Raw genomic sequence first — 22500 nt, forward strand, 5'->3', positions numbered from 1 at the left:
CGAGCTCCATCTCCTTGCAGAAGGCGGAGGTGAAGATTATCAACGACACGGTGTGCAGTGTGGTTACCGAGGGACAGGTCACCTCCCGCATGCTGTGCAGTGGCTACCTGACCGGGGCCATCGACGCCTGCCAGGTGAGTGATGGGAAGGGTAGGGGTTGTCACAGCCCCAGGCCACACCCTTCAAACACTCCTCCACCACTCATCCCTGGTACTCCCATCGTCACCTGTCCTGCCTCTTACCCCCACCCTCCCTCACTCCCTTCCTCCACCCACCCTCTCCCCCTCTTCCCTCCTCCAATCCCTCCTGCCAACTCTCCCTCAACTCCACACCACTTCAGAAATTCCAAGTACATTTTCACATTCTCAGTCTCACGAATTCTGTTCATACTCCTTTCCCCTCCCCTCCCCTACTGCTTCACTTTCCTCCATCCCTGCCAAAAACCTATTCCTCCCCTCCCTCTCCATCCCTCCTGATCCCTCTGCACCTTCCCTTTCCCTACTCACTCCTCCTTCCCCTCTCCCTCTCTTCTTCCTTCCTGACCCCTCTTTACCTCCCTCTCCCTCCCTTCATCCTGCCCCCGCTCCCTCCTGAACACCTCCCTCCCTCCCTCCTCCATCCGCAGGGTGACTCCGGTGGCCCCCTCTCCTGCCAGGAGAAGGGCAAGTGGTTCCTGGCGGGAATCGTGAGCTGGGGAGAAGGTTGTGCTCGGAAGAACAAGCCGGGTGTGTACAGTCGTGTGACGAAGCTGCGGGAATGGATTCGGGAGCAGACAAGTCTCTGAGAGAGGCTCCGTCCATATACTGTCGATCGACCGACACTGGGGACCCGATCTCTCCCCCCGACCAGGGATCTATTGTACATAATTCCGTCTTCCTGTGCTTCAATAACCCACAATATTCCCTGCCAGAATTTGGAATAAGGATTCATTTCCTGAGACTTGAATTGTTTCCCACCTCACTAACCCCAGCAGTGTCTGATGGACGGTGTGGAGGGAGCTTCACTCTACAACTGACCCTTGGATTGTGTGATGGGACAGTTTAGAGGGAGTTTCATTCTGTGACTGACCCTGGGAGATTGTGATGGACGGTATGGGGGGAGCTTCGACCTGTGTCTGACCCCGGGAGTGTGTGATAGGACAGCGTGGAGGGAGCTTCACTCTGTGTCTGACCCCATGGGAGTGTGATGGGACAATGTGGAGGGAGCTTCACTCTGGTCTGACCCCGTGAGTGTGTGATGGGACTGTGTGGAGGGAGCTTCACTCTGTCTCTGGCCCCGTGAGTGTGTGATTGGATGGTGTGAGTGGAGTTTCACTCTGTGTCCAACCCTGGGAGTGTGTGAAGGGACGGTTCAGGAGGAGCTTCACTCTGTGTCTGACCCCGGGAGTGTGTGATGGGACGGTGTGGAGGGAGTTTCACTCTGTGTCTGACCTTGGTGTTGTGTGGGGAATATTTGGTACTGTATATATGAAAAGTCCTCTGGTTGATAGAAATGTTTATATTCTTGTAATGTATTATATTTTTAAATAGATATTTTAAGTTGGAATTTATGCTGTATTCCTGGTTTGCTCACATATGTTCCAATCTGGTAAACTTGAGTCATCAGTTCAGATCGAGGAACCTCTTTGGGCTCTCCAGAAGACCATCTAGTTTTGTCCTGCCGTGGCCTGGCAGCCCCACATTTTGGCCGTCATTTCTGTCAGCGGAGAGTGAGAGTCATGTGCTGGGTCCTCCCAGCTGGTGATCAGCAAGACCCACGTGCAGGCCGTCCTCTTCCCTCTCTGCTGGTGGACAGCAAGACCCACGTGTTGGCCACAAGGTTGTATTCCGTGATCAATAAAAATTCTTTTACGTTCTTCTCTTGTGAGATGAGACCAGTGCAAAGGTACGGGTGACACACGGGAGGGGCAGGTTGAGGGGAGGGGGTGGGGAGGGGTTGGTATGGGGGTGATAACAGGGCACCTCTCATGTCCATCTCCACTTCACTGTCCATCCTTCATGCTTGGAGTCCTCCTCCTCCTTCCCCTGTCCCGCCCTCCCTAACCCTCTGTTTCATTGGTTCTTCACTCAATCCTGGAACATCTGGACAGTGAAGATACATGTCTTGGGATGTTCTTCACCGACCACAGCTCTGCATTCAATACCATCACCCCGTCAAAACTAATCAATAAGCTTCAAGTCCTTGGCCTCAATCCATCCTTGTGCAACTGGATCTTCGATTCCCTCACTTGCAGACCCCCAGTCAGTCTGGATTGGCAACAACATCTTCTCCACAATCTCCCTCAGTGCAGATACACTACAAGGCTGTGTGCTTAGCCCCCTGCTCTACTCGAGTCACACTCATGACTATGAGGCTAAGTGCCACTCCAATGCCAAATTTAGGTCTGATGATGACGCTACTGTTGTTGACTAAATATAAGGTGGTGATGAATCAGCTTGGAGAAAATCTGAACAACAACCTCTTACTCAAAATCAGCAAGATCACAGAGATGATTACCGACTTCAGAAGGAGGAAACTGGAGGTCGGTGAACCAGTACTCATTGGGGGGATCAGGGGTGGATTGACAAGAATTTGCAGTTATGGCCTAAGAGTGAAGAGAGGGACACTGAAGTGGATCAACAGTTCACCAACTTTCGTAAGAACTGTGCAGAATTAAAGGGAAATCAATAAATGCCTGGCCAACAGGGTCGTTAACTAAGACTCTCAAACTGAAAATTAATGCCAACACTGTGGGTGGAAGCAGTAACTAAATACTAAATAAATAGTTCTCCTTTACAGTGTCAATCAACACGGTGGTCCAGAAAGGACGAAGGTGAGCACGGAGCATAGATGTTGCTTTGCCTTTGGTCAAGTTTCGACAAGACTGGAAAGAGAGGAGGGGAGTTAAATACCACCACAATAAGACACTAATTAGCCGGAACGTGCATGCTTACGAGCGCAATAGCCAAATGCGTTTCGCAGCTCGCCTGCGAGGGCATGCAAACCCCATGGCAGAGTCTGTGCATGTGACATAGAGAAGGTCAGCATCTTAACGTACTCAGCTTTATCCCTTCAGAGGATCTGTCTTGGGTCCAGCATGTAAGTGCCATTGTGAAGAAAGCACGGCAGCACTTCTACTTTGTGTGCGTGTGTGTATAAAAGAAGGCGGAGGAAGAGTTGGCAGTGGATAGACACATCAATGGATCCTGCAGCTGCTGAAAATCCAGAGCAACACAAACAAAATACTGGCGGAACTCAGCAAGTCAGCCAGCATCTGAGGAAAGGAATGAAGACCCCTCCAAATGTAATTCCCCTCCATCAAACTCTTTCAACATTTGCAATGTTGTGTGTGGTTCTGGTTGCTTCATTGCTTGCATCCCCAATCATCATCTTAGATCCCCAAATACAGGTTTGTGTAGTGTTCCCAGACTATAGAACTGGAGATGTGGCCTTTTGCTCTTAATGCACCAAAAATCTGGAATACTGTACCGACTGACTTAAGCCAAATTAGTACTGTGGAATGCTTCAAACATGTCTAAAAACCTACTTTTCAGATTTGGCCAGTTTACAGGATTACTTACTGTCTGTTGACGTTGATAACATTTATCCAATTTGCTGTACCCAATTACATTTCATTCTCTGCAATGTTTGTCTTGTGATTTTTAATTTTGTCTCATATTTTTATGGCTGTATTGATTTATCTTTACAATTTATGTAAAGCACTTTGAGCCTGCATCTTAATGTATGAAAGGTGCTGCAGACATAAAGTTATTGTTAATTATTATAGGAAGGATGTGGGTGTACAGGAAATTTACCAGGCTACTGCCTGGATTATAGAGAATGTCTTATGTGGATAGTTTGAATGAGGGCTTTTTAGAGTGGAGGAGGATGAGAGATAACTTGATAAGAGGCATAGCCATAGACTTTTTCCGTAGGTAGAAATGGCTAATACGAGGATTGGGGGGCGTAATTTTTAGTGTAGGAGGGATATCAGAGGTAATTTTTTTTACACAGGGTGTGGTGGGTGCCTGGTGCTAGGGGTGGTGGTAAAGGCAGATGTATTAGGGGCATTTAATAGACTTAATAGATAAGCACATGGATGAAAGAGGAATAGAGGGATACGTAGGAGGGAAACATTTGATTGATCTTAGTGTAGGTAAAAGGTCAGCTCAACATCGCAGGCCAAAGGACCTGTACTGTCCATATATACTGTACTCAGTGGCCAATTTATTAGGTACACCTCTACACCTGCTCGTCAATGCAAATATACAATCAGCCAATCACGTGGCAGCAACTCAATGCATAGATGTGTGTAGACAAGGTTAAGTGGTTCGGTTGCTCAGACCAAACACCGGAATGAGAAAGAAACGTGATCTAAATGACTTTGACGGTGAAACGATTGTCGGTGCCAGAATGGGTGGTTTGAGTTCCTCAGAAACTGCTGATCTCCTAGGGGTTTTTACATACGAGTTTACAGAGAATGCTGAGAAAAATGGAAAAAAATTCATCCAGTGAGTGGTAGTTCTGTGGGTGAAACGCCCTATTAACGAGAGGGTTCAGAGGGGAATGGCCAGATTGGTTCAAGCTGATAGGAAGGTGACAGAAACTCATGTAAATACGTGCTGTGGTGCAGAGGAGCATCTCTTTAAGCACAATGCGTCGAATCTTGAAGTGGATGGGCTACAGCAGCAGAAGACCATGGACATGGAGATGCTGCCTTACTTGCTAAGTTCCTCCGGGAGTTTTGTGTGTGTTTAAAACCGAAGCTGTAACTGAGGGAGTGTTTAAAGTGTGTGCGTGTGGATCGGGTGCCGATCGAGCGGGCTGCTCTGGATTGGACGATGAGCTCCTCATCTCTGGAGGGTGGGATTTGGGATATTGGATAATGCAGTTGTACTAGATGTTAACGAGGCTGTTTTGGGACATGAGAAGGAACGGGGCAGGATTCGGCCATCTGGTCCGCTGAACCTGCTCTGCCATTCAATAAGGTCACAGCTGGCCTCAGCTGCATCAGTCTGCCTTTTTCCCCAAAACCTTTAATTCCCCTGCTATGCAAAAATCTATCCAACTGTGTCGTAAATGTATCAGAATCAGGGTTAACATCACTGCTTTATGCTGTGAAATATGTTCACCCTTTGCTCTTCTGATCCCTGGGTGAGGGCAGGAACAATAACAACATTTAAAATCAACATGGACAGGTACATAGACAGGAAAGGTTTAGAGGGAGCTGGGACAAACCCGGGCAAGTGGGACTGGCTTGGTTGGCCCTGTGGTCAGCCTGGACTAGTTAGGCTGATGTGAGACTAACTGTTGGAGCCACACTCACCCAGGCAGGTAGGCAGTGTCCCATCAAATTCCTGACATGTGTGTTGACCGTACACATACCTGAACCTGTCCTGTTGGGGGAGAGATGGTTGTGGAGACACAGAGAGAGAGAGAGAACAAGAAAAGAGGGAAGGAAGGGGGATAGTGGGACAAAGGGAAAGGGAGAGTGAGGAGGGAGGGGGGAATGGGCCAGAGGGGGAGAGAGCAGGAGAGAATGAGAACAAGAAGAGATGTTGGAGAGAAGGGGATGAAAAGAGGAGGGAGAGATAAAACAAAAGAATGTCTGAGAAAGAGACCTTAAGGGAAGATGAGACAAAGAAAGAAAAAAGAGAGGGAGGGAGAGGTGATTGGAGAATACAGGGGTCAGTGGATCAACAGTTTCACTCTAGCTGAACATTCCTTGTGTACAGTATTTGTGTTTTCCCTATTAACATGGGGGAGCTGGTTTTTTCAAAGCAGCAGCTGGCTCCTGTTGAGAGAAACTCCTCCCAGATGTGTCAGAGGCAGGCTTAGCTCACAGGAGGGCAACGTTCGGCTGAGATCGAGAGGTGCCAGCAGAGAGAGCAGGTCAGTGAGCTGCAGGGATGGGGGCAGATGAAGGGTGAGGGGAGAAGTCTTGGGGGGTGGGGGTGGAAGGAGACAGAAGAGAGGGTTTGGGGTAGAGGGAGGAAGAGCCAGAGGGGAGAGGAAGTGGAGGGAAGAAGGGAACGAGGAGCAGATGAGCAAAAGATAGTGGACAGGGGTTGTGGAAAGTATAAGGAAAGAGGTGAGATGGGAGAGAGAGAATGGAGAGAGGGATAGAGGGAAGGAGAAGAAAGCTAGATAGATGAATGAGAATACAAGAGGGTAGATAGATGGAGGGAGAAAAACAGGACAAGGTGATAATGTGTGTGTATGAGAGAGACAAAGAGAAGACAACTGAAGAGAAATAAAGCGAGTGAGGACAGAGGAGACACAAGGAAAGAAGATAGCATAGGGACATAGGGAGGGGAGGGCAGGAGATGAGGAAGATGGAGAGGGGAGAGAAGAGAGACACAGGGAAGGGAGAGTGGAGTGGAGGAGATGAAGGGGGAAAAAGAACAAGGAGGGAGAATGTGAAAGGGAAGGGGGAGAGAAGAGAGGGAGGGGTTGAAGGTCATAGGGGTTGGGCTCAGGGGCTCAGGAGTTGATGGGGACTGGGTCACACTGAGAACAGGTCGCTGGGATCTGAGTTGGGTGTGAGAGGGCTGATGTGAGCTGGGGCTTCAGAGAGGGATTGGGAAGATTAAGCGGGCCAGCGAGGGGGAGAGGAGCTAGAAATTTCTGAGCAGGAGGCGAGATGATTGAAATTCCCTGAGCGAGAGTGGGAGGAGATTTAATTAACTGTTAATGAGTTCTGTGTGATGTGGGGTGGTGGGATGTACTGTAGTGAACTCGGAATGGACCCTGTACCTGCACATATTTGCACAAACTTACACTCACCTCACTCACACACACACGCGTAGACCCTCACTGGAGGATGGGTCCAGTCGACCCAGCTGAAAATGGGCACCGGCAAAATGCTGGGGGTTAACCTCGCGATAGACTGGCGTCCTATCCAGCGGGCGGGGGGAGTCTCAGTTGCTGAAACCGACATAAGCACTGGCCTGATGAGCCTATAAGTCTCGGGACAGACTTTAACTAACTAACTCCTCCCAGGTAAGTGGGAGTGTCCCCATCACTCTCCTGACCTGTAGAGGAGGGAAAGGCGATAAGAGTGTCAGGGAATGAGTCCCACTCTGGGATCCCCAGTCTCTGACCTGCTCCTGTGGCCACGGTGTCTCCGTGTCTGACCAGCTGAGTTTCTCGTTGGTGGTGATCCTCCACCTTCCTCAGGTGGTGGGGGAGACTGAGAAGTGGGGATGTCACTGGGGAGGTGTGCAGGGAAATATTCCATGTGGGGTGGGGCCAGACATCACCACACACTAACAGGTGATCGATCCTCTGTCTCCAAGCAGCTGAGGGACATGGCAAAAATTTCTACCAACTCGGGTCAGCAACTTTGAGTTTTTCGAGTGTCGTTGATCGATCCTGTCTCTGCAGATTCTGGCTCCTCCATCAGCAGCTTCACCCCGAACCCTGCATCCGCTCCTGGGACACTGAGGCCTGCGCTCCAACCCATGGGAATGAAGGCCTGGCTGGTCTCCCTGCTGCTGGTGGCCGGACTCAGAGGTGGGTCATGGACCTTACACTCACACTCCACACCCCCACCCTCCCACTGTTGAGGGTCGGCCAGTTCAGAGACAGGTGGGCTGGGTAATTGAAAATAGACCATTCAGCCCAATGGCTTGGTGCTAGCTCCTTAGCAAAGAAATCCAACCCATCCAATGTATTTACAGAGGTACACATTCCAAAAACAGGCCCAACTCATTCATGCCGACTATGATTACCACAAGATCTAGCCCTTTTATCTGAGTCTCCCTCTAAACCTTCCCTATCCACATACCTGTCCAATTTCCTTTTAAATGTAATTAATGTACCTACCCCAACCACTTCCTCTGGCAGCTCGTTCTACATACCCACCACGCACTGGGTGAAAAAGTTACCCCTCAGGTTCCTATTAAATCTCCCTCTCACATTAAACCTGTGCCCTCTAGTACTTGATTCCCCGAACCTGTGAAAAAAGACTGTTTGCATTCATCCTACCCGTACCCCTCATGATTTTATATATCGTTGTAATATCATCTCTCAGGCCATCCCACATTCTCCTGCACTCCAATGAAAATTGCCCAACCTGCTCACCTTCGTTCCATAATTCAGGCCCTCAAATCTTGGCCAAAACCATGTAAATCTCCCCTGAACTCTTTCCTGCTTAATAATGCTTTCCTATGGCTGGGTGACCAGCGCTACACACAATACGCCAACAGTGGCCTCACCAATGTCTTGTACGTTAGTCAGACACAGAGTGAGGCTCCCTCCGCACCGTCTCAGGGTCAGATATAATGAGGCTCCCTCTACACCATCACATCACACACTCCCAGGGTCAGGAACAGAACAAGGTGCCCTCTACATCGTCCCATCACACACTCCCGGGTCAGACACAGAGTGAAACTCCCTCCACACCGTCCCATCACACACTCCCGGGGTCAGACACAGAGTGAAGCTCCCTCCACACCGTCCCATCACACACTCCCGGGGTCAGACACAGAGTGAAGCTCCCTCCACACCGTCCCATCACACACTCCCGGGGTCAGACACAGAGTGAAGCTCTCTCCACACTGCCCCATCACACACTCCCAGAGTCGGACACAGAGTTTCCTTTGTATTGATTCCTCTCAACAGGAACCGTGCCGAGACAGATGTTCAGGAAGGAACCGGAGAACAGGACCTCGATCGAGGGTGAGACAAGTTTCCTGGAGTGCGAGGTGGAAGGCATCTCTGGTCCTGTCCAGTGGGTGAAGAATGGGCTGCTGTTGGGGCCAGATCGAAACTTGCCGGGCTTTCCCCGCTATAGCATGTCTGGTGACCAAGCTGCAGGTAAAGATACACAGTCTGGCAAAAGACCATTACTTATAAGGGCTCATCAAATGTTCCCCTCCATTCAATCATGGCTGTATTTTTTTTTTACCAATTCCATTCTCCCACCTTCTCCCCTTAAACTGTAACTCTCATCACCGACCAAGAGCCTGTCAATGTCTGCCTTAAGTTCAAGATTTAAAATTGAAGATCTTGATCCAACATCCAGTGACCTGGTCTTCACTATCAGTGAGTTCCAGAGATCCACCAGCCTCTGGCTGAAGCAGTTCCTACTCATCCCTGTTAAAGGGACAGCCCCTTATTTTGAGGCCGTCCCCTCTGGTCCTAGACTCCCCCACTGATGGAAACACCTTCTCCATGTTTGTTCTATCCAGGCCTATCAGTATCTGGGAGGTTTCAAAGAGACCGCCCCCCAACATCCTTCTGAGCTCGACAGACCACAGGCATCAAATACTCCTCATACATTAAGCCTTTTAGTTTTGGGACCTCTTTTGGACCCTCTCCTGTGCCACACATCCTTAGATACAAGGCCCAGAACTGCTGACAATATTCGAAGTATGGTCTGACCACCACCTTACGGATAGGAGCACAGTGGAGATGCAGTCGAAGTATCCTGACTCTGGTCTGGTGTGGAAAAGGCCACACAGGGTGGTGGACAGAGCCCAGCCCATCACAGGCAAAGCTCTCCCCACCATTCAACACAGTAACACGGAGAAAGGGGCCAACTTCATCAAGGACCTCCCACCACCAAGGCCATGCCCCTTCCTACTACTACCATCGGACAAGAGCCTTAGGCTCCACATCACCAGGTTCAGGAACAGTTTTTACCCTACAACCATCAGACTCCTGAAATAGCGTGCATAACCTCACTCACCTCAACACTGACCTACAGCCTAGTTTTCAAAGACTCTTTACAACTCATGTTCTCAGTACTATTTTTGTTTGCATTTTGTCTTCTTTTGCTCATTGGTTGTTTGTCAGTCTTTGTTTATGTAGAGTTTTCATGAATTCTATTGTAGTCTCATTTTCTTATAAATGCCTGCAAGAAATTGAATCTCGAGGTAGCTTATGGTAACTTTGGTGATAAATTTACTTTGCACTTATAAAGCCTCAGCATTACATCCTTGCTTTTATAGACTAACCCTCTCGAAATAAAGGCAGGCATTGCATTTGCCTTCCGATTCAACCTGCAGGCTAATCTTTAGGGAATTCTGCACGAGTCCCTTTGCACCTTCAATTTCTGAATTTTTTTCCCCGTTTGGGAAATAGTTTTCCATTGAACATGAGTGGGTGGGGCGGCCTCCTTCCACTTGAGCAAGATCGGCCTCCTGGCCATGAGAGACATAAAGGCCAATACCCGCAAGTTAGATGGCTTCAGTATTGTAGCACCATCCTCAACAATACCAAACATGGCAGTCAAGGGATTGGGCTTAAAACTAACTTTGAAAAGTACAGAAAAAGTTTGAAATACGTCTTTCCAAAATTTTTCAAGGCTCAGACATGTCCAAAACATATGAATTAGTGTGGCCACTCCATTAGTACATGTATCACAGTAAGGGGAAATAACTGCCTAGAAACAGGAAAGCTTGTCTTTAGACATGTGAACTCTATGTACCACTTTGAGTTGTAATAAAGAATGACGAGCACACAATGATGAAGAATTAATCAATTTTAAAATAACCTTCCAGCTTTCTTCTGAAATGAAAATCTGTAAATCCTTTTCCCAGTCTCCTTTAATTTATCTGGAGACCTTTTTCAGTCCCAACAGCAGATCGTAAATGTAAGATATTGAACCATTGTCAAAGGGTTTCAGATTAAAAATTGTATCTATTATATTCTTATCTGGACTTGTAGGAAATGTATGTAATTGAGATCTTAAAAAATCTTTAATCTGTAAGTAACGAAAAAAGTGCGTATTGGAAAGGTTAAATTTTGTTGAAAGTTGCATAGAGGAAAAGAGATTCCCTCCATCAAACAAATGCTGAAATCGGCCACTCATGTTCAATAGCTATCTGATGTTATGTCATCCTTGATCTAGAGAAGATTCGTTGTTCAATTTCTGATTCTAAACATGATTTTCTAATATTATGGGGACCCTTTCTGAGTTATTTTCATAATCTTTGAACTGTTATTAAAGTATGGATCTGAGCCATTATTATTATAATAATATATGGTAAGGTATTTTTTTCTTCTCTTTTTTTTTTACCTACCAGCTCATTTTGGTAGTGGGGGTAGATTTAAAAATAAATAAAATTATTTTATTTTATTTCAGTTCATAATTCAATCTTTTTTTCTACATGATTGATTTGGAATATGTGATCATATTACTGTGATTTAAATGTAATGTAATTCGTATTACTTGTAACCTTATGAATTTTGTATTTGCATTCATGCAATTTATATAATATTAATAAAAATATTGAAAGGAGAAAATAGTCTTCCACCAGAGTGCATGACTTTACAATTCCACCTGCCACTTCAATGCCCTTTCTTCTACTCTGTCCAAGTCTTTCTGCAGACTCCCTGATTCCTCGACACTACCTGTCCCTCCAGTTATCTCGGCGTGGTCTCTGAACTTTAAGCTGCACTGTCATCCTGATCTTACCTCCCTCCGGATGGGATGCTGCTGGGCCGCTCTAACCTCTGACCCCTGATCACCCCCAGGGGTGTTTGACCTGCAGGTGGAGAAGGTGAGGCTGGTGGATGAGGGGAGTTACCACTGCCAGGTTGGACGGTCGGATTCTGGCCCAGGACTCATCTCCCGAACTGCCTGGCTCCAGGTCCTGAGTGAGTATCGACAGGGAGGGGTGGGGAGTATGGGTAGGGTCTCTTTCTTTCTCTCTCTCTCTCTCAACGGGGACGGGTCAGACGCCCGCACATTGACCTTTATTGGGGAACAGGAGACACATACTGACTTTCACTGGGGGGGGGGGAGGAGGGAGGGATCATCGACTCAGGCCTAAGAGACCAGTGTTGGGCATTTTCATGCCTTACAAGGCTCGGAACGAAAGACTGTGTGGCGTGCCACTCCTCACACAGACATAGAGCAATGTGTGGTTAAGTGCCTTGCTCAAGGACACAACACGCTGCCTCAGCTAAGGCTCGAACTGGCGTCCTTCAGATCACCAGACGAATGCCTTAACCACTTGGCCACCCTCATTTGGGGGGTGGGGCTCAAACACACACACAATCATGATGAGCTATCTCATACACCTTCTGGCAGAGAGAAAATGAAATGTCTGAGAACAGAAATGATGGAAAACCTCAGCCAGTCAGTACCTGACTTGGCCAGAATTTTCCATTTTTTATTTCAGTATTTTATTTTGCATTCACTTTAATTTTCTGTCTGTCCAAACCTTGCAGGAAATACAGAATTTGGCTTCAAACTGCAGCACCATCTACTGATAAAAGCAGGATTATTTTTTGCTGGAAATTGCAGAGAAATTAATGGTTTAGCATTCAGTCATTTAACAGCCCTGGTGCAAGTTCAAATAGGGATTGGTTGTGGGATCATGTGTCCTCTGAAAGGGTACTTGGGAATTGAGAAGTAATTGTCACTGTGGGATTCTTGTTTCTCCCTGTTGCTTTTGTCTCCTCCAATAACTAAAGCAGTCTCTCTGCAGTTCCTCCGAGAGGTCCACATTTCCAGGAGCTGGCTGTAGGGGACATCCCAGCCTGGGTGGCTGGAAAGGAGTATTCACTAACATGTGAAGCACAGGACTCGAAACCCATGTCCAACATCACCATCGTCAAGGGTAAGGGGGAGAGGGATAATGCGGGGGAAAGGTAGAGTGAGACAGGTGAGGAGAAGACAGTTTGAGATTGGGGAGAGAAGTGAGAGCGTGGGGAGGAAGGGGAGGGAACCAAACCCTCTCTGGCATAACAAGGCTCACCCTATGGTTCCCTCTAAATCTCCTCTCACCTTAAACCTATGCCCCCTCATTTCTGGAAACCTCTACCATGCGAAAAGCTTTCCAAACCTCCATGCCTCGTAACTTAATACCCCTCCTGCAGGTCTCCCAGCAGTTTCTGACGCTCTGGGGAAAACAGGTTCAGCCTGTATGAGCTCTCCCTGTAATTAAAGCGTGGTATCGCAGGCAACCTCACTATCAGACAGTCTGGTATCGCAGGCAACCTCACTATCAGACAGGCTGGTGTCCCAGGCAATGTCACTATCAGACAGGCTGGTGTCCCAGGCAATGTCACTATCAGACAGTCTGGTATCGCAGGCAACCTCACTATCAGACAGTCTGGTATCGCAGGCAACCTCACTATCAGACAGTCTGGTATCGCAGGCAACCTCACTATCAGACAGTCTGGTATCGCAGGCAACCTCACTATCAGACAGTCTGGTATCGCAGGCAACCTCACTATCAGACAGTCTGGTATCGCAGGCAACCTCACTATCAGACAGTCTGGTATCGCAGGCAACCTCACTATCAGACAGTCTGGTATCGCAGGCAACCTCACTATCAGACAGTCTGGTATCGCAGGCAACCTCACTATCAGACAGTCTGGTATCGCAGGCAACCTCACTATCAGACAGGCTGGTGTCCCAGGCAATGTCACTATCAGACAGGCTGGTGTCCCAGGCAATGTCACTATCAGAATCAACATCAGATTTATTATCACTGAAAATATATTGGATTTTTGCTCTGCAGTAGTAGAAAATAATAAAAAACCATAAAGAAAATGAAAAATAAAGATAGATTTGATAGATTAGATAGATAATTAAATAGATTGATAGATACTGTAGACAGATATATAAATAAATCAAGAGGTAGATGGATAGATAATTGATATATAACAGGGTAAGACTAAACAATAAATTATCAAATACAAAATACATAGTACAAAAGTGAAATAGCGAGGTCAGTTCATTGACTGTTCAGAAATCTAATAGAGGATGGCTTCCATGTACAGTGCAGACACACCTTTCCTATAGTGTAGTGACCAGAATTGCATATAATTTTCTTTTCTGGCTCTCTTTACTATAACCTAAACCCCAGAGCGTTTCTCTCCTCTTTTTGCTTTAAGAAGCATGTTTCCAGCACTTACAGAAGTTTGCATTTGCCTGACATCTGTTTCTACTCACAGGGGACAAGATCATTACTCCAGTAAAGACCACTGTCAAACAAGGTTCAAACCAACAAGTCTTCAGTACGCTGTCCACCGTCAGGTGAGCTAAGATCGACAGATGGCAGCGTCCTATTGATCACCGGTCAGATACAGGGAGACGCTATCTCACAGCATCCCATCTTACAGTCTCAAAGTCAGACACAGAGTGAAGCTCCCTCCACACCGTCCCATCACACACTCCCGGGATCAGACACATAGTGAAGCTCCCTCCACACTGTCCCATCACACACTCCCGGGGTCAGACACAGAGTGAAGCTCTCTCCACACCGTCCCATCACACACTCCCGGGGTCAGACACAGAGTGAATCTCCCTCCACACTGTCCCATCTCACACTCCCAGGGTCAGACACAGAGTGAAGCTCCCTCCACACCGTCCCATCACACACTCCCGGGGTCAGACACAGAGTGAAGCTCCCTCTACACCGTCCCATCACACACTCCCGGGGTCAGACACAGAGTGAAGCTCTCTCCACACCGTCCCATCACACACTCCCGGGGTCAGACACAGAGTGAATCTCCCTCCACACTGTCCCATCTCACACTCCCAGGGTCAGACACAGAGTGAAGCTCCCTCCACACCGTCCCATCACACACTCCCGGGGTCAGACACAGAGTGAAGCTCCCTCTACACCATCCCATCACACACTCCCGGGGTCAGACACAGAGTGAAGCTCTCTCCACACCGTCCCATCACACACTCCCGGGGTCAGACACAGAGTGAAGCTCCCTCTACACCATCCCATCACACACTCCCGGGGTCAGACACAGAGTGAAGCTCTCTCCACACCGTCCCATCACACACTCCCGGGGTCAGACACAGAGTGAAGCTCTCTCCACACCGTCCGATCACACACTCCCGGGGTCAGACACAGAGTGAAGCTCCCTCCACACCGTCCGATCACACACTCCCGGGGTCAGACACAGAGTGAAGCTCCCTCCACACTGTCCCATCACACACTCCCGGGGTCAGACACAGAGTGAAGCTCCCTCCACACTGTCCCATCACACACTCCCGGGGTCAGACACAGAGTGAAGCTCCCTCTACACCGTCCCATCACACACTCCCGGGGTCAGACACAGAGTGAAGCTCCCTCCACACCGTCCCATCACACACTCCCGGGGTCAGACACAGAGTGAAGCTCCCTCCACACCGTCCGATCACACACTCCCGGGGTCAGACACAGAGTGAAGCTCCCTCCACACCGTCCCATCACACACTCCCGGGGTCAGACGGAGAGTGAAGCTCCCTCCACACCGTCCCATCACACTCTCCCGGGGTCAGACGGAGAGTGAAGCTCCCTCCACACCGTCCCATCACACACTCCCGGGGCATGGCAAGCACCTTTCACTGGGGTATTGTGTCTCTGCAGTTTTATTGCAAAGATTTCGGACAATGGCAAGAAGATGAGATGTTTAGCGATGAACCAGGCTTTGGTCGATCCCCGGATTGCATACTTCACCATGAACGTTCTATGTGAGTGCCTTCAGATCAACAAACACACGGACGGTTGGTCACAGAAAGAGGGAAATGCACTTGATCAGTCCGTGTGTTACATATCTCACCTCCACGTTACATTGGGACCACTGTATTTGTGCTTTGTCACATAAAGGGAGTTTAAAGGCAAAGAAAGTTTCGGAAAGAGTTCCAGAACTCGGTTAGAGTAAAGCTGTTATAATGTGTGTCACCCAGGTCCAATCCCTGCTGCTGTCCATAAGGAGTTTGTACGTTCTCCCCATGGCCTCCTTGTGCCTTGGTTTCCTCCGGGTGCCCTGGTTTCCTCCTACATTCCAAAGACATGCCGGTTAGTAGGTTAATTGGTCAGCACAGACTTGTTGTGTGGCATGGGATCGTTGGGCAGGAGGAGCCTGTTAACACGCTGTATCTCTAAATAAAAATAACTATCTTTACAATTCCTTTATAAAGAACAGGTCCTTCTGTGCTGAAGTAATCTAACGCCTAAGTAAAGTCATTCCTTCTGCCTAATTGATGTCCATAACCCTCATTCCCTGCACATCCATGTGCTCTTAAACACCTCTGTCGTATCTGTCTCCACCAAACCACCCCCCCCTCACCCCGGCAGCATATTCCACCCCCACCCCGGCAGCATATTCCACCCCCATGTGGAAAACAAACTTCTCCCTCACATCTCCTTTGAACTGTCCCACGTTCACCTTAAATGCACCCTGTGGTATTAGAGATTTCAACCCTGAGGCAAAAGACACTAGCTGTCTGTTCTATCTATGCCTCTCATAATCTCATAGACCCTAAATGCATGGCCTCCAGCATTAGAATTTTCAACCCTGGGAAAAATATACCTGCCATCTCCTCTATCTAACTTGGTAAATTAATTTGTTTGATTGGTTTATTATTGTCGCCTGTACCAAGCTACAGTGAAACACTTGCACACTGTCCATACAGATCAGATCATTGCCCAGTCCATTGGGGTAGAACAAGGTAAAACAATAACAGAATGCAGAATAAAGTGTGACAGTGCCAGAGAATTGCAGTCCAGGTAGACAATAAGGTGCATGGTCATAACAAGTTAGACTGTGAGGTCAAGAATTCATCTTGTCGTACTGGGGAACCATTAAAGCAACAGGGCTGAAGCTGACCTTGAACCTGGTGGGACGTGCTTTCAGACTTTTGTGTCTTCTACCCGAAGGGAGAGAACATCTGGGGTGAGAGGAGGCTTTGATGACGTTGGTGGTTTTCCTAAGGCAGTGGGAAGAGTAGACAGAGTCTGTAGAGTTTTCCATGAAATGCCGAGCTGTGGCCATGACTGTCTGCAGTTCCTCGTGGTCACGAGTGGAGCAGTTGCTGTACCAGTCTGTGATGCTCTCTGCGGTGCATTAGTCAAAACTGGTGAGCGTCAACAGGGGCATATTGAACTTCTTTAGCCTCCTTGGGAAATAGAGGCACTGGTGAACTTCCTTGGCCGTATCATCTACATGGTTGGACCAGGACGGACTATCAGTGATGTTCACTCCTAGGGACTTGAAACTCTCAACCCTCTCGACCTCAGCAACAGATTGTGGACGGAAGCCCGTGCACTGCCTTCCTCCTGAAGTCGATGAGTAGCTCTTTTTTTTTGTTGACGTTGAGGGAAAGTTTGTAGTCATGACACCTTGTTACTGGACTCAATGTCTGTATTCTGTACACAACCTTGAGCTTCGTCTCCTTACAGGCAGTCCCAAAGCAAAGAAACCCAAAGGACCCCGTTAAAAAATGCGACTGTCAAACACCCCAAAAAAAAACAAACCCTGCAAGCAACAAAAGTAGGCAAATAACAGGCAGAAGTGAAGTTCACGAAAGTGAGTCCACGGCCACGAAGCCGGTCGCCGCTGATCCAGGAGCCCATTAGTTCAGGCCGCAGCCTCGGTTCAGTGCAGAGGCGAGTAAACGTCACTGAGCAGTGAGCTGAACACTGGCCCTTCTGTCACCTCCGGCCCCGACACCCTGCCCTTCTCAATCCATCCCGACGCTTAACTCGGCCAAACAGCTGGTCGTTCCTCGCACGTGGGGCCCCACCGCTGCAGCTGACCTTTCCAATCAGGCCTGGTGCTTCGATCAGTCAAGTATTTGGTTTTGTTCCTCGCTTAGACACCTTGACTCCGCCTTGCCTTGGTTCTGCCATTCCAAGTCCGCTCCTGCAGTGGCTGAATATTGGCTCAATCCCCTGCTGTCGGGCCCAGGCCCCGCTGCCTCGATTCGGTCAGTACGCACCACACCACCACCACCACCACCCAGCACCTTCGCGACTTCAGTTCTCACCGCAAAAATGCCAGGTCGTACAGGCAGTTCGAAAAGGGAAGTTACACGCCAGTGATTGCAGCGATTGTTTACTAGAAAAAGTGCAATTCATGGAGCAGTTAGTAGTTTTGTTTGCTGCCAGAAAGTCGTCACTGTGTTTCACCAGCCTCACCTTAAACTGGAAGTTCTCTTTATTTTTATCTCCACTAGAGGAACAGATCTCCTGATGGGATTAACAATTCCACAGTGCCACCCCACGCTTCCTTTTGACTCTCTGCCCTCCTAGAGACTTGCATTAGTGCAGGAAGCAGACTCCTTGGCCCATCGTATCTGAGCCTACGATCGGCGGAGCATTGACACTAATCCCCTTTCATCTCTCCCCACCTCCCCAGATTCGACTTCCAATCCCTCACTCACATTCATTGCCTAGGTAACCAACCCACCCCCTACATTGTGCTACTGGGCAACGTGGCAGGAGAGCAGAGCACAGTACGATTTCATCCATGTCTCCGTTCCTTCATTTGGTTGACCACGTGACTTTGCCCCTGACCCTGTGACCTCTCTGATCCAGCCACTTGACTCTGTGACTCCTGCTTCCCTCTTTGACCCTGTGACCTCCTCTAATTCAGCTCTCCATGACCTTTCTCCTTTTCTCTCTGACCTTGTGACCACTCTCTTTCAACTCTGTGATCTCATGAGTCTTCCCATTTCCTCTCTCAACTTGTGACCCATCTCTTTGGCTCTATGACCCCTGACCCTTCCCCGGTTCCCCTCTGACCATGCGACTGCCCTTTCATTCCACCACCCCATGAACCCTCCTTCTCTTCTGACCCCATAACCTTTCTCATTCATTCCACGTCACCCCCCGCTTTAAACCTGTAGCTTCAGTTTGACCATTGACCTTTATCCTTCGCATTCTGACCTTGCTGTGTGCTCTTTTACTCCAGTCCCCCCGCAGAAGCCGAAGATCAAAGGTTATGATGGGCAGCCAGTGAGAGCAGGAACAACCCTTGAACTGACCTGCATTTCTGGAGGAGGCAACCCATGGGCCACCCTCCAGTGGCTTAAGGTGAGAGGCGGCCAATCAGAGAAGACAAGGCATACAGCCAGACAGGAGAGATGGTCACAGCCAATCACAGCGGGTAGCCGTGCTGAGAGATTGAGAGGCTCCGATCGCAGATGGGAGAGCGTTATGCCAAGGGAGGTGCAACCAGTCGGGGGTGGGGGGGAGTCACAGCCAATCACAGAAGTTAAATGCACAGAGAAAATTACAACCAATCACAGAGGAGTGAGAGTTACAGCCAATCACAGAGGAGAGAGCTGTGCAGTCATCCAATCACAGGCTGGCCTCCTTACCGCCCCTCTGGAGACTATGAGCAGGGTCTTCAGGAGGTGTGAGGAGCCAGGAATTATGGTCTGAACCCAGGTGACTGGGACCCTCAGAGATGCGAGATGAGCAAGCAGGGAGGAGATGGGCTGAATGGTCTGCTTCTGTGACTGGACAACTGGGATGAATTGAGTTAGGGGGACAGAGTTCAGTACATGTGACAGATGTGAGGGCACAGCCTGACAGGTTAAAGCCCTCACAGTCAGGAAGAGGCCATCACTCCAGTCCGTTTTGGACCTGAGATCTTTACTGCTGCCCCTCCCTCACCTGCTGAGTGTCCCTGCCACATTAGGGTCTTTGTTTCAGACTTCCTGCCTTTGTGGTTTACTCAGCCTGCCACAGGAGATGGGAAGGAGCTCCTCGATGTGTTCCATGTTCTGTGTTCCATGTTCTACGTGTCTGTGTAGCGAGTCTCAGTGTACACATTGTGTTGTGTAAACCACATTCAGGAAAACACAGTTCTTTCCATGATCTGGGAAACAGGAACGGAGAAGGGGCCAGCAAGGAGCGTGCTGTCCTACCCTGTAACGCTGGACGATAATAGGGTCACTCTCAGCTGTGTGGCTAGCAACCAAGTAACAGTGACACCATTGAGTACCAACATCTCTCTCCACGTGGTCTGTGAGTGCAAATCTCTTACACACTCATCTCTCTCTCTCCCCTCCATCCATCTTTCTTTCTTTCTCTCAGTCTCTCTTACTATCTCTTCATCTCTCTCTCACTCTCACACATGCACACACATGCACTTTAACTCTCGCACTCTCTTTCTCTCTGTCTGTCCCTCTCTGACCTCTCTCTCTCCCTGTCTCTCACCATCTCTCTGCCTCTCTGTCCCACTCTATTTCTCTGCCCTCTCTCTGTATATCTCTCTTTCCATCACTCTCTATCTCCATCTCCTTCCTCTCTCTCTCTCTTGCACACACTGACCTAGTTTCCATTTACCCTCAGTCCCACCGGAGCGAGTGCTGATCACTGGGACCCACCAGGCCACAGAGGGCAGTGAAGTCTCCGTGTCCTGCCAGGCCTCCGCCAGTAATCCCCCTGCACGACTCCAGTGGTGGGCTATTGGCATGGAGTTCAACGTGACCGAGGCCACCTACCCAGAGGTCAGTCAGCCCCACAGCGCGGTGCTCCCCCCTCACCTTCTCACCGCCCGTCCCACAGTGACCCCCTCAATCCCTCACCATCTCTCTGCCCACCCCCTCCCCAGGGCACCGGATGGTCCACAACCTCCAATGCCACCTTTGTGGCCCAGCGCTCAATGGATGGGACAAGCCTGGTGTGTGAGGCGGTGAGCGAGGCCTTAGCAATGACCACCAGCTCCAGTGTCATCATCACCATCTTCTGTGAGTCCCAGAGGGTCTGTGTGTGTGTGTGTGTGTGTCTGAGAGTCCCAGAGGGTCTGTGTGTGTGTGTGTGTCTGTCTGTGAGTCCCAGAGGGTCTCTGTGTGTGTGTGTGTGTCTGTGAGTCCCAGAGGGTCTGTGTGTGTGTGTGTGTGTGTGTGTGTGTCTGTCTGAGAGTCCCAGAGGGTCTGTGTGTGTGTGTGTGTGTGTGTGTGTGTGTGTGTGTGTGTGTCTGTCTGAGAGTCTCAGAGGGTCTGTGTGTGTGTGTGTGTGTGTGTGTGTGTCTGTGAGTCCCAGAGGGTGGGTGTGTGTGTGTGTGTGTGTGTGTGTCCCAGAGGGTCTGTGTGTGTGTGTGTGTCTGTGAGTCCCAGAGGGTGTGTGTGTGTCTGTCTGTGAGTCCCAGAGGGTCTGTGTGTGTGTGTGTGTCCCAGAGGGTCTGTGTGTGTGTGTGTGTGTGTGTGTGTGTGTGTGTGTCTGTCTGTGAGTCCCAGAGGGGGTGTGTGTGTGTGTGTGTGTGTCTGTCTGTGAGTCCCAGAGGGTGTGTGTGTGTGTCTGTCTGTGAGTCCCAGAGGGTCTGTGTGTGTGTGTGTGTGTCTGTGAGTCCCAGAGGGTGTGTGTGTGTGTCTGTCTGTCTGTCTGTGAGTCCCAGAGGGTCTGTGTGTGTGTGTGTGTGTGTGTGTGTGTCCCAGAGGGTCTGTGTGTGTGTGTGTGTCTGTGAGTCCCAGAGGGTGTGTGTGTGTGTGTATGTGTGTCTGTGAGTCCCAGAGGGTCTGTGTGTGTGTGTGTCCCAGAGGGTCTGTGTGTGTGTGTGTGTGTGTGTGTGTGTCTGTAAGTCCCAGAGGGTGTGTGTGTGTGTGTGTGTGTGTGTGTCTGTGAGTCCCAGAGGGTGTGTGTGTCTGTGTGTGTGTGTCTGTGAGTCCCAGAGGGTCTGTGTGTGTGTGTGTCTGTGAGTCCCAGAGGGTGCGTGTGTGTGTGTGTGTGTGTGTGTGTCTGTGAGTCCCAGAGGGTGGGGGTGTGTGTGTGTGTGTCTGTCTGTGAGTCCCAGAGGGTCTGTGTGTGTGTGTGTGTGTGTGAGTCCCAGAGGGTGCGTGTGTGTGTGTGTGTGTGTGTCTGTGAGTCCCAGAGGGTGGGTGTGTGTGTGTGTGTCTGTCTGTGAGTCCCAGAGGGTCTGTGTGTGTGTGTGTCTGTGAGTCCCAGAGGGTCTCGGTGTGTGTGTGTGTGTGTGTGTGTGTGTGTGTGTGTGTGTGTGTGTCTGTGAGTCCCAGAGGGTCTGTGTGTGTGTGTGTCTGTGAGTCCCAGAGGGTCTCGGTGTGTGTGTGTGTGTGTGTGTGTGTGTCTGTCTGTGAGTCCCAGAGGGTCTGTGTGTGTGTGTGTCCCAGAGGGTCTGTGTGTGTGTGTGTGTGTGTGTGTGTGTGTGTCTGTGAGTCCCAGAGGGTGTGTGTGTGTGTGTGTGTCTGTCTGTGAGTCCCAGAGGGTCTGTGTGTGTGTGTCTGTGAGTCCCAGAGGGGGTGTGTATCTGTCTGTCTGTGAGTCCCAGAGGGTGTGTGTGTGTGTGTGTGTGTGTATGTGTCTGTGAGTCCCAGAGGGTGGGTGTGTGTGTGTGTCTGTGAGTCCCAGAGGGTGGGTGTGTGTGTGTGTGTGTGTGTGTGTGTGTCCCAGAGGGTCTGTGTGTGTGTGTGTGTGTGTGTCTGTGAGTCCCAGAGGGTGTGTGTGTGTGTGTCTGTGAGCCCCAGAGGGTGGGTGTGTGTGTGTGTGTGTGTCTGTCTGTCTGTGAGTCCCAGAGGGTCTGTGTGTGTGTGTGTGTGTCCCAGAGGGTCTGTGTGTGTGTGTGTGTGTCTTTGAGTCCCAGAGGGGGTGTGTGTGTGTCTGTCTGTGAGTCCCAGAGGGTGTGTGTGTGTGTGTGTGTGTGTGTGTGTGTATGTGTCTGTGAGTCCCAGAGGGTGGGTGGGTGTGTGTGTGTGTGTGTCTGTGAGTCCCAGAGGGGGTGTGTGTGTGTGTGTGTGTGTGTGTGTGTGTGTGTGTGTCTGTGAGTCCCAGAGGGTGTGTGTATATGTGTGTGTGTGTGTGTGTGTGTGTCCCA

The 22500-nt window shown here is 49.6% G+C and overlaps 2 protein-coding genes across 2 annotated transcripts in view; both read left to right on the forward strand.

Annotated features, from left to right (window-relative positions):
• Window positions 1–1545, forward strand: part of LOC140192683 (suppressor of tumorigenicity 14 protein homolog) — a gene marked incomplete at its 5' end in the record, with an annotated part of 19184 nt that extends 17639 nt beyond the window's left edge. Inside the window, 2 exons of the mRNA XM_072250201.1 lie at window positions 5–134; window positions 626–1545. Of these exons, the coding sequence (XP_072106302.1) occupies window positions 5–134; window positions 626–784 (289 nt within the window). The remainder of the gene's footprint in view (window positions 1–4; window positions 135–625) is intronic.
• A 4260-nt stretch (window positions 1546–5805) lies between these two features.
• The window catches only part of nphs1 (NPHS1 adhesion molecule, nephrin), a 28200-nt gene continuing 11505 nt past the window's right edge, over window positions 5806–22500 (forward strand). The window contains exons 1-11 of the mRNA XM_072250200.1: window positions 5806–5871; window positions 7366–7494; window positions 8605–8799; window positions 11464–11586; window positions 12423–12554; window positions 13897–13978; window positions 15309–15412; window positions 18637–18758; window positions 19526–19697; window positions 20025–20182; window positions 20287–20422. Of these exons, the coding sequence (XP_072106301.1) occupies window positions 7443–7494; window positions 8605–8799; window positions 11464–11586; window positions 12423–12554; window positions 13897–13978; window positions 15309–15412; window positions 18637–18758; window positions 19526–19697; window positions 20025–20182; window positions 20287–20422 (1276 nt within the window). The 5' untranslated portion in view covers window positions 5806–5871; window positions 7366–7442. The remainder of the gene's footprint in view (window positions 5872–7365; window positions 7495–8604; window positions 8800–11463; window positions 11587–12422; window positions 12555–13896; window positions 13979–15308; window positions 15413–18636; window positions 18759–19525; window positions 19698–20024; window positions 20183–20286; window positions 20423–22500) is intronic.

This window comes from Mobula birostris, unplaced genomic scaffold (genome assembly GCF_030028105.1).
Source record: "Mobula birostris isolate sMobBir1 unplaced genomic scaffold, sMobBir1.hap1 scaffold_2137, whole genome shotgun sequence".
In the NCBI taxonomy this organism is placed as follows: domain Eukaryota; kingdom Metazoa; phylum Chordata; class Chondrichthyes; order Myliobatiformes; family Myliobatidae; genus Mobula; species Mobula birostris.